The following is an 11,840-nucleotide window of genomic DNA, read 5'->3' as shown; positions in this document are numbered from 1 at the left end:
GTAGGACAGTAGAGCCAAATGCACAAGTCCCAGTTAGGCTCGATTTAGCATGCACAAGCAGTCAAGCACACTGAATGCACGTGGACTTCTGAACAGTTTTAGCGTCCATGCAATGCAAATGTATCGCCGTAAGAAACCAAATGGACTACTGGAGACATCATTACTAGCACACTGGCACAGCCACTCAGCCAGGGGCTCTATTCGTTCTAGAACTAACCGAGGTGGAACGGTTGGAAGTTTGGGCAAATCCGCGCATACGATCGAGCTCAGAATCCACATTGTTATTGGACAATGAGACAAGCTTTCCACAGACGACGACGATGCAAATTAAGACGGCTTCAGAGATTCCGTTCAATTTTGAAGTGCGTGCAAGGGAGGGATATCGATCGGCCAGAGAAAATTTGTGCATTATTCAACCTCAAAATTTACTTTGAAGTCTATCCAGCATCCCAGCACTGCGTGTGCGTGCTATTTAACTGAACGTTCTTCGAGCTTCTCGATGAAGACTGGAATATAATCTGGGATGCATACTTTTTTTATATGCATCTAGATATATATTTATATTAGATACATAAGTTAATTATCTAAAAAAGATAAAATGAATAGTAATTTGAGATTGAGGGAGCAGTGATTAAGAGTTGACCTGTGCCCATTAACGCTGGTGACCACACCGACCTAACGTACTGCGTCCATGTACGGACGTAAGTAATCTCCCTTCAATCTGCAACTGCATTATGCTAGCAGTCGGTTAAAAAGAACTAGCTTCAATTCGGCACTGCTGTGTCATGTTGGGCCGATGACACTGCACATGCACCCACGTCAGCCTCTGCCCTAAAATACTCCACAGTGATCTGCACATACCAAGAAGATCTACTTACTGGAGTAATGACATGCTACGTCAACGGGACTACCGGACTAGCATTATATAATACTAAAAAAATTGTTTTCCTTCAATGCATGGTATATGGCTATGAATGAGTACGTATGTATAGCACATGGTGCTTACAACATGCCTAGTAAGCAAAGCACATGATGAGATACGTTATTACCCCTTCTTCTATGAGTTTAATTTATTTTTTTGAACAATCCTCGGATGACCTGATCTCTTACTAACATACAAGATTATTAAATTCTTATATGCATGCCTATGTACAATCAAACTATATACGTATACTAATAATATCAATATATATAGTTGTAGCAGGGAAAAGAAGAAAGCTAGCAGCCTAGCAAGCACCCGGTACCTTTCTTGACCCATGCACGCATCCTGTACCTAGGTATTTTCACACCTGTTGAGCACGCGACCGTGGAAGAATTGAAGATCCAAGCAGCCGCCGCCGTCAAACCGTCACGGCGCGCTTTGAGATCTAGCGGCCGGCGACGGCGAGGAACCGAAAAATTCGGGCCAACCGACCAACCGGACGCAAGCATTCTCGATCAGCGTCGAACTTGCGCCTTACGCTTTGCTTTTGCTTGGACTTTGATCGATCCGTTTGACGACGGCGACTTGCACATTCTTTTTTGTCCGTATCCATTTTTATTTATTATTTTCACACTTGAATTTCTTTCTTGCGGGCAGTGGCGGTACGCGTGCGTGTGAATTAATCGTTTGGCTGTTGTGATTAAATTAAGTTGTCAGCTGGCCTGGCTATACACATCTTGATGCATGCATTGACATTTCGTTGGATGAGTGTGTATCCACCGAGATCTTGGTTATGTCACACACGGATGTACAGTGTCACGACGATATATATGCACATGGGTAGAGAGCTGCTCTCTCCGACTCCGATCCAAGTGTTCATCATGTGTTGGTAGCTTTGTTTGTTCCTTTGTTGGGTGGTGTTACGTGTGTTGTGTACTGGGGTTGCCGGTTTGTCCAGTGCTATATATGTTGTTTGCTCGGGTTGCATGGTCGCTGTTAACACTCTAGCAACTTCCATTAACGTTTCTAGAAAGAATGCCAGACGCAAGCACATGTCATGTAATTAATTCCGTTCTTCTCTATTTGTTTATATTGTTATAGCTAGCTGTCCTAATTAACTCATCCAATCAGGTGGCTAATATGTGGAGTAAATAATTGATGTGGCCTAATTTAGACTAAAAACAGTTAATAGGTGGCTAAATACCTGCCCCTCCCACCCTCCTACCCCTTTCTTCTGTTTTTGATCTCTTCCACTAATGGTAAATGTAACATTTTTAGACTAGCAATGCATCAAATAAGAATAATTGGCTAGTTTTAGCCAATTAAAATTTAGCGACCTAACCTAGCTGCATGTAATCAATATTTGTATCTATTCTACTCTTGAGACGGAACTGTATCACAAGAGAATATTAGCAACACACCTAAAAGTCAAATCTTAGCTGGCTACAACTGCTATTGTCTGATAAGTATTGTAACCCATATGCTGCCACACTGCCAGAGTGCCAGTAGTATGAACACGTCCTTTGTTTTTGTTTACTAGTGACAAAGGAAAATATAAAGAAGATCGACAACATTTGTCTTGTGCGTTGACTAAAGCAACAATAATATATAATCGATTGGTCTCGTTTTAGGCTTTTAGCCTTTCCATCAGGTGATTTGATTAGCATAGCGAGCTGAGATGAACTGGAGTACTGCTTTGGTGCTTCAACAACAGTTAAACAACAATCAGATGAGATCCACTGCCGTACGAGTCAGTACAGCTGATTTTTTTATCCTCTGCCAATGCCAGCAAGCGCCGTGGTTATCTTTAATAACCAGGGAATTATGCTTGGAATCTCTCTGTCTGTGCATGCATGTAAGCCTTGACTTCTGGACCAAGACAAGTGTAACAAGTATGCCTGCTGTAAAATATACTACTACTATAGATGATCGATGGATAGGAGTACACAAATTGAAGACTCTAAACTGATGCATCAATTTGTACTGCTTGAGCAACTTTGAATGACGCCTGTCTTGACAACTTTAAAAATGGCGCCTGCCTAAACAATTTGGAAGGACAAACAAGTTTGATCTCGTGCTAGGCGTCACTGACACAAGGTGCTCACTAGGCTCTTTAATTTGTTAGAAAAAACTATCCAAATATTTGTTTAAACATTCCCTCTTGTCACAAATAAGTGTTGTTCTTTATATTAACATAGTCTTCAAAACACAACGTTAACTAGTACTTTTTGTTGCAACATGTTCATAGAACACATAAAAATATACATTTATGAAACTACATTTTGATTTGAAACAAATATACTTGTATCATTTACATACATCGAAATTCCACACTTGGAAAATATTCGTGACTTATATGTGATTGGACGGAGTAGTACTACCCCCTTCATTTTACATGGTGACCGCCGGTAGTGTAGCAAAGTCAGAGGTACCCTGTCCATGCTATTGCATCGCTCCAAGAAGACAATTGCGGTGGTCGTCGTCGGAACTAGCTATTGCTCTCGACATTCCCACACTGCTCTAAGAAGATGTCTTTGGCAGCCAGCGGCCAAGTTAGGGACTTAGGGTGGTAGTTTGGTTTGGGATGGGATTTTCTCCCTTGATTATATATAGAATACTCCGTATATTGGAAGGAGGTTAGTTCAATGGTCGGTGGACATGGCGAAAGGCATCGTCAACCGCATATATGTGACAATGGGTGGTGTGTGTACCGTGCCATACTTTCAGTGGCTAGCGATGGCTAGGGTTAGATAACTAATAATAATAATAATGGGTTATGCCGGCAGCATGGTGCATCACGGGCGGGTAGGGACAGGGTCTCCAAAGGGCGGAGCCACGGAGGAAGGAGGGCCAACCGGCTGGGACAACGGGGGAACAAAAGCATGGGAAACGAGACCGGAACGTGGTTACGATTAATGAGGTGTTGGTCAGCTAATTAAGCTTTTGCTTCCTTGAGCTGATGGTCAATCGTATCGCTGAAAAGGCTAGTTCTCTGGCCCCATGGGTCCGGCACTCTTGTTCTGCTCTCGTCTCCTCTACAGTTGGGATTCTAATCCTTCTCCCCGTCTTCCAAAATCCAAGCCTCGCATCTCACAGCCTTTCCACCGATCCAACGCGTCGCCTACCTGTTCCTTGCACAGCTGCACTACCGGCGCCTATATAAACGGACCCCTCCCTCCATGGATGAAGCACAGGCAGGAGCCGGCTGCAGCAGAGTGCTCCGAGAGCTTGTGCCACTCCACGCTGCTGGCTTCTTCATCTCCCTGCCACCTGCTGCCGTCTTCTTATTGAGTGATCCCATGCCAAGGTATAACTATGCTTATTACTACTAGCGTCAACCATGCATGCATTAAGGAAATAAGGACGACCATATTCAGTCTTTCCGATCCGTTGCTTCTTCCAGCACGGCTGTCTGTCTTTGCTCCTTGTGTGTGTTGACGTCGATGACACAGGACAGTAGTAGTAGTCAATGGCGATTGCGATCGTCCACGGCTTTCTTTTCTTTACGCTTCTCTCTTTTACTGTTGCAGACAGTAACAGCTTGCTAGTTATTCAACTGGTTTTTTGTATCTTGTGTAATCATCACAACTCTCTGGCCGGGTTAGGGACATGCTACGTGCCTACGTACGTAGTACCTAGATTAGGTTTGCCTTAGATCGGTTGATGGTGTTATGCAGGGAAGATGCATGCATGCGTGCTAGCTAATCTCGTGGAGTCGTGGTATATTAGCATTTTTTAATAAAAGCCATTGAAAAGTATAGTTTATTTTATCTTACAATATTATAAATCAAATGCTGCAAAATTGATATATGGTACAAGATTGAGAGAATCAAATATGTTTTTGTATAACTTTGATACACAAAGCAGGCATATAATTTGATTAAGCGCTGGTCAGAACTTGTAAGCTTGGTCGATCTTCAAACCCTTCCAACACGTCCTATAAGGGGGGGAAAAGGAAAATGAGGGTGTACAGTAAACTGAAGGAAGCTGCTAGCACACGTTCCTACTGGGTATGAGTAGTTTTATGGACAGCTACTTCTGCTAGTATGACTATGAATAGCAATATGCGTTGATGATGAGATATTTGGATTTGCTAAGAAAAATAGAAATTTTGGTTTTGTGAAAAATAAGAAAAAAAATAACTATACATTTGCTGATGCTAATCTTCATAGATGCTTTAATTTACAGGACGAATTTGGGGAAAAATGCAAAAAATATGATCATAAACGCGATGTACTAGAACACAAAAGAATCAACAATAAGTTACAGAAAGACGCGTGCAAATGTATATCCCCGAAAAGATGGATCGCACAAATATATATATCTAAAACAAGTAATTAGATATTTTCTTTTATAGTTTTTCAAGCGATATATATATCCTTTCGACTGACAGATGTCGCATCACGAGTAGGCAACATTTTCACGAATAGGTATATATTCCTCCTACGAAAACGCAACCTTTCATAAATAGATGCCCTTATGTGAATTTGCAAACCTTTCGCTAACAAACGTCCCTTTCATGAACATGCATCCCCTCAAAAATAGACGACCGCACATGCCATGCATTATTTCTGATTAAAAGGGAGTAGTAGTATTTAGTAAACCCAATATATGAATTCAAATATCGTAAGCCACCATCGCAGAAGTGCCGAATGTGACTTGGCCCCAATCGTGTTGTACTAAACTAGCATCAATCGGAACAAAGATTAAAAAAAAAGGTAGTCAACACAGCCGGGTTTCTGCCTACACGAGTCCGTGCGAATGACCCCTTCGCCGACGGTCCAGATACGACCCGCTCTGCCACCCCGTTCGTCACCACGGCAACCCCACGCCACACGGGGGTCAGTCAGGCAGGTCAACAAGGGTTACATGCGCAGCGGCAGCGCAGCCTCCCCCCACCCGGGGGGCTTTTTCGCCGGCAGCTTAAGACCATCATCACGGCGGCGGCGCAGGTCAAAACCCTGCCTGCATTTTCCATTGGACCCCCGGATCGCGGCGGTCGCGTCCCGTCCTTCTCCGCCCGATTGCATTTCGCACGCATCGGCCTGCAGGGTCAGAGAGCATCGGCACCTGAATGCCCTCTCCCAAGAATCAACACGGAAACGCGAAACATATGGCCTAGAAAAATATCAAAGGAACTTCGTACCAACAATGCCAGAGGATTTTTTTTCCTCTTTCTTTGGTATACGAGATGCACAATTTTTCTCTAAAGCACGGACGCTGACCGTAGTGGTCCCACCTACTACATATTTTATATTTGAGTACGTATATGTTTATTTAGTCCTAAAAAAAACACACACATGAATTTTTCCCCACGGATAAAAAACAATAATAAAGAAAAGAAGAGGAAAAGAAAAGATGTTTTGGGATACGTGCGCCGAACCTTCCGGATGTGGCCACGTGCCTGCTCCGACGTCCGCGTCACGGACTCGCCGGCGCCGCACACTGCTCCACTTGCACGCACCTACAGTTGCAAGCGAGCATCTTCGTTCCTCTTGTTTATCCTCCCCGATGCCTTCCTACTGTGGCATCGCCGTCTATATATTCGGGGACGGAGCCGCGACCTGAGCTGCACACTCACGCGCTGCTCCCTGTTTGGTATATGCAGGAGGCAGCAGTCCTAGCTAGCAGCACTAGCAGCCACCCGCGAGCGATCCTGAGCTGCCATGGCGACCAGCGAGAGCGTCCAGATGGCGGCGGGGGTGGACGGCGCCAGGGGGCGCCCGTCGCCGGAGCCGATCCGGGTCCCGGTGCCGTCGGTGCTCGCCGGCTTCGTCGTCGACGGTGGCGCCGGCCACGAGGCCGTTCCTCCCGCGGCGGCGGCGCGCGGTGATCGCGCTCGCGCGCCGGAGGCGGAGGCACCGTTCTCCGTCTCGCTCAGCGTGCCGGCGTCGCCGTCGGGGCTGCACCTCGCCGCGTGCGCGTCCGTCCGCAGCGACGACGCGCGCGTGGCGCCGGCGCCGGCGGTGACCGAGGCGGCGCTCGACGCGCGCCACCACGCGGAGGCGCCGCCGCAGCTGCTGAACCAGGCGCGGCACAACTCGCAGCCGGCGCTGACCATCCGGACGGAGGAGCCGCCGCTGCAGCGCCTGCGCACCGTGTCGCGCAGCGACAGCACGCGGGACCGCCGCTTCGACCAGTTCAAGACCTTCTCCGGCCGCCTGGAGCGCCAGCTCTCCAACTTCCGCGGGCTGCCGCAAGACCCGGCGGAGATCGAGCCCGCCGAATCAAAGATCTCCGAGGAGGAGACCGACGACGACGAGGTCCCCACCGCCGACCGCTACTTCGCCGCCCTCGAGGGGCCCGAGCTCGAGACGCTCCGGCCGACGGAGGTGTCGGCGCTGCCCGAAGACGAGACGTGGCCGTTCCTGCTGCGGTTCCCGATCAGCGCGTTCGGGATGTGCCTGGGCGTCAGCAGCCAGGCGATGCTGTGGAAGACGCTGCAGTCGGAGCCTGCCACGGCGTTCCTCCGCGTGAGCCCCGACGTGAACCACGCGCTCTGGTTGGTCTCCGTCGCGCTCATGGGCGTCGTCTCCGCCATCTACCTGCTCAAGGTCGTCTTCTACTTCGAGGCCGTCCGGCGCGAGTTCTACCACCCCATCCGCGTCAACTTCTTCTTCGCGCCATGGATCGCCTGCCTCTTCCTCGTCAAGGGCCTGCCGCGGCCGGTGTGGACGATCCACCACGTCGTCTGGTACGTGCTCATGGCGCCCATCTTCTGCCTGGACCTCAAGATCTACGGCCAGTGGATGTCCGGCGGCGACCGGCGGCTGTCCAAGGTGGCGAACCCGACGAGCCACCTCGCCGTCGTCGGCAACTTCGTCGGCGCTCTGCTCGGCGCCCGGATGGGGCTCCGCGAGGCCCCCATCTTCTTCTTCGCCGTCGGGCTGGCGCACTACATGGTGCTGTTCGTGACGCTGTACCAGCGGCTCCCCACCAACGTGCAGCTCCCCAAGGATCTTCACCCGGCGTTCTTCCTCTTCGTGGCGGCGCCCAGCGTGGCGTCCATGGCCTGGGCCAGGCTCTGCGGCGAGTTCAACTACGGCGCCAAGATCGCCTACTTCATCTCGCTCTTCCTCTACATGTCACTGGTACGTGTCCGTGCGCCCAGTGTTACGTTGCTGACACGGGCGCGTTTCTTGTAAATTTTATAAAAATTGCGTGACGAACGATGAATGCTGACGCCCGTATATCCAGGTGGTGCGGATCAACTTCTTCAGGGGGGTCCGGTTCTCGTTGGCGTGGTGGGCGTACACGTTCCCGATGACGAGCGCCGCCATCGCGACGACGCTGTACGCGTCGGCGGTGACCACCGTGCTCACCCGGGCGCTGGCGGTCGGGCTCTCCGGGATCGCGTCCGTGACGGTCACCGGCGTGCTGGTGGCCACCATGTACCACGCGTTCGTGCGCAGGGACCTGTTCCCCAACGACGTGTCCATCGCCATCACGCAGCGGCCCAAGGCCAAGTTCAGCAAGATCCTCGCGCACCTACGCTCCTCCGGCACCGACGTCAAGGAGCTCGTCTTCGCCGTCTCCAGGCACGGCGGCTCCGACACCACCAGCGAGTCGCCCTCACCGATGGTGCGCGGCCGCGGCGGGGCGCAGCCGTAGGCGGCCATGGATGGGGAAATTGGCCGCGTGGATTTGTAGTTCTTTGGTTTTGATTTTCATATGTAGCACTAGCTGGCTGGCGGGTATAGATATGTGTCCTTCGAGCGATTGCCATGACAAGGATGCAATCACGGGAATGACACTAGTTCAATTGAGTTCCTTGTAAATTTGGCTTTTACCTATGTTTTATGTTTACTTGCGTTTATGAGAATAGCTTGTGACCCTTTCTTTCATCATCTTGTAAGAAACCAACCTTAGCTTTCATCTGAAACCCTTCTTCTTAAAGAAACAATTACCTGAATGTCTGAAACTCCTCGGAAACTAACTTAGAGGCCAGTTGGGCTGAAGTTTTGAGCTGGTCGTCTTGTTGGATCGTAACACTTTCAAAAGCTAAATTGACTAGGTTGTGGGCTCCCAAATAAAATGTACATGTGTGCCTTTTGCTGTGTGTGTACCTAGGGATGGCAATGGAAAATAACGGGGAACTGCTCCCCATCCCCATCCCTGTCCCTGTCACTGCTCGGGGGGGGGGGGGGGGGGGGGGGGGGGGGGGGGTTGTATTTTCCTCCCATCCCCGTCCCCGCGCGAGGAATGATTCCCAGCGGGGTCCCCGTTCCCACAAACTATCCAGCGAAAAATCACCATATGAGGTAAATTGCCATCGCCGCCTGCAACAGGCCATTAAAAAATGTCATTCATGCAAAGAGTTAAAGCGATGGCCAAGAAACATTGACGAACATTGACGACGATCAGATCAGCAACACATAGAGCAACAAAGATTATTCACCTTCTCACGGCCGAGAAACATTCTCATCTCATTAAATCCAAAGAAATACAAGAGAGAAAATACACAGAGAGGAAAAAAATCAAACAAGAGACACGAGAGGCTAGGAAATGGAACTAATCTCCGGCGCTTAGCATCATGAGTTCATGACCACGTCAATCGTCCACCACTCACCAACTCTTTGACCTTTTTCTATTCTTATCTGTTGGTGTGCGTGGAAGGGAGTGCCACGCTCGGCCGCTTAGGGCTGTGGGTGGGAGCCGGGAGCACAGCGCGCAGGAACGCGGCAAGGAGGGAGGCGGTTAGGGTCGCTAGGAGAAGAAGAGTCGTGAGTCGGGAGAAGAAGTGGCAGCGGACTGGGAGTTTGGGAGTTAGGAGAAGCTAGGGTTTGGCCGTTTGGGGGCCGGCCGAGTATGTATATTTTGGTGGGCTTGGGCCGGCCGAGTATGTATGTTTTGGTGGGCTTGGGCCGGCTGAGTATACTCGGGATCCCCGGTGGGGAACGGGGGCGGGGACCAGGAGAACGTTCTGCCCCTGCTTCCCCTGATGGGGATGGAAATATGCCCATTAAGCTCCTCGTGGTGACTAAAAATATCCTATTTGCATCCCCTAATGGATGAAATCCCCACCAGGGATCAGGGATTGGGGCCCATTGCCATCCCTATGTGTACCACGCAAACTCGCCCAATCAGTATTGAGTCCAGCCCAATACGATTTGTACCCCCAGGCTCTCACTCTTTGATTGCTATTTGCTATACAATGTTTGAACAACACCAGTGGATTTTTTTTAGAAATAGGAGGGGTAGCTCCCCTGCTCATTATATTATATATTAAAGAAAAGTTGTAAACTTACATATCAAAATTAAGAAACAAAGAATGAAAGAAAGAAGATAAAAAAGATTACGATGTCTGCTCTATCCATTGAAGATATTTGAGATTTTTAGTCCTCTTTTACTTTAAGAATAATCTGAGTAAAAACTAATCTAAAATGAATCAAACATGCTTGCACTGAAGGAGAGATCTCTTTGAAGATCCAATCATTTCTGGCCATCTAAATGCTCCAACTTATAATAACGATAATTTCCATAAAGAACTGAACTTGTAGCTGTGTTCTTGTGCAAATGGCTCATCAAAAAGGTTTGGGAACAAGCCAAGATGCATCCAGCATTCTTGTGCAAAAGAGCACCCAAGTAGAAGATGAAATAAGGTTTCCTCACCTTCATGTTGACATAGAACACAATCATATGAAGGGAGGAACATGTTCTTCCTTTTAAGCATGTTTCTTGTGCTGAGCCTATCCTTAAGCACCAACCAGAAGAAGACCTTATACTTATTCTGACAACGTGATTTCCATAGCCATTGGAAAACTCGGTGAACCTGTCTATGTCCAGCAAGATGACGGTAGACTTTTGATGATGAGAAAAAGGAGTTGCCCCATATATATGTCCATAGATCTGGATCATTGTTTAATGCTAGACCCTCCAAACTGGCGGCAAGATGAATCAGTTGCTCAAGAGCTTGAGCTGATAGAGGTAAATGGAACAAATGTTGTATATCCACTATTTTCTGAGCTTTTTGAATCGAAATGTGTTGCTTTTTGGTGAAGGTTAAGAGATGAGGATATGCCTGGGCATGTACTCGTTCTTTCCATAGATCATTCCAGAGTGAACATGTTTGACCATCATTAATGAATACCACTGCAAGACCTTTGAATTTGTCCAGTAACTTTAACAGATCCTTCCACCAGAAGAACCTTTCTTGACTTGGTTTGGTAACTTACCATTAGAGTAGTATTTCTCCCACATCAGGTGGAACCAAAAAATTTCTGCTCTATTAAAGAACTTATGCAAGAATTTCAGTACCAAAGCTTCATTCTAGATTTTGATATTCCGGACACCCAAACCCCCTTCTTTCTTTGGTAGGCAAACCATCTCTCAGGCTGCTTTATGGGGTGATCTGTTATTGATGTCTGGGCCTCTCCAAACCTCTCCAAAGGCAATATTTCCTGTACTTGTCAACTTGTTTATACATTGATTTATGGAGGATGAAAGTACACGTATGAAACATGGGCAGTGCAGTGAAAACTAAGTTGGTTAATTGAAGACGCCCTGCTTGAGATAGAAAAGAAGAGGTACTGACTAGTCTCCTTTCACATCTAGACACCATTGGAAGAAATTCTTCCACTCTTTGCTTTGTGAGACATAGTGGTAGGCCCAAATAAGTGAATGACAAATTTACCATTGCACAGCCAAAGAGCTGAGATAAGGTTTGCAACCTTTCATCTGTAACATTGATTGGCACCATCATGTACTTAGAGTAATTAACTTTGAGGCCTGTGGAAAGGGCAAATGACTGAAGAATATCCTTACAGATTTGTAGCTAAGAGGGGCAACCTTCCATTACGATGAGTGTGTCATCTGCATACGGGAGAATGGAAAATTGGCAGTTGTAAAAGTCCCTGTCTCTTGGCATCATTCGGCAGAGAATGCAATAGGTCAGCTGCCAGAACAAAGAGGAGAGGAT

General features: G+C 48.0%; 1 protein-coding gene across 2 annotated transcripts; it reads left to right on the top strand.

Moving 5' to 3' along the window:
- Positions 1-4,107: 4,107 nt before the first annotated feature.
- LOC117848547 (S-type anion channel SLAH2) lies at positions 4,108-8,766 on the top strand. Of its 2 annotated transcripts, XM_072292660.1 has the most exons (3): positions 4,108-4,229; positions 6,531-8,013; positions 8,120-8,766. In XM_072292660.1, exons 2-3 carry the CDS (start codon positions 6,589-6,591, stop codon positions 8,531-8,533), a joined length of 1,839 nt encoding a protein of 612 aa, XP_072148761.1. In that variant the 5' UTR covers positions 4,108-4,229; positions 6,531-6,588; the 3' UTR covers positions 8,534-8,766. The 2 variants fall into 2 exon arrangements, with proteins under 2 accessions (XP_072148761.1, XP_034585887.1); XM_034729996.2 differs by lacking the exon at positions 4,108-4,229 and having other exon boundaries at positions 6,213-8,013.
- Positions 8,767-11,840: the final 3,074 nt, after the last annotated feature.

This window comes from Setaria viridis, chromosome 3 (genome assembly GCF_005286985.2).
Source record: "Setaria viridis chromosome 3, Setaria_viridis_v4.0, whole genome shotgun sequence".
NCBI lineage: Eukaryota > Viridiplantae > Streptophyta > Magnoliopsida > Poales > Poaceae > Setaria > Setaria viridis.
This window is presented reverse-complemented; position numbering and strand designations above follow the sequence as displayed.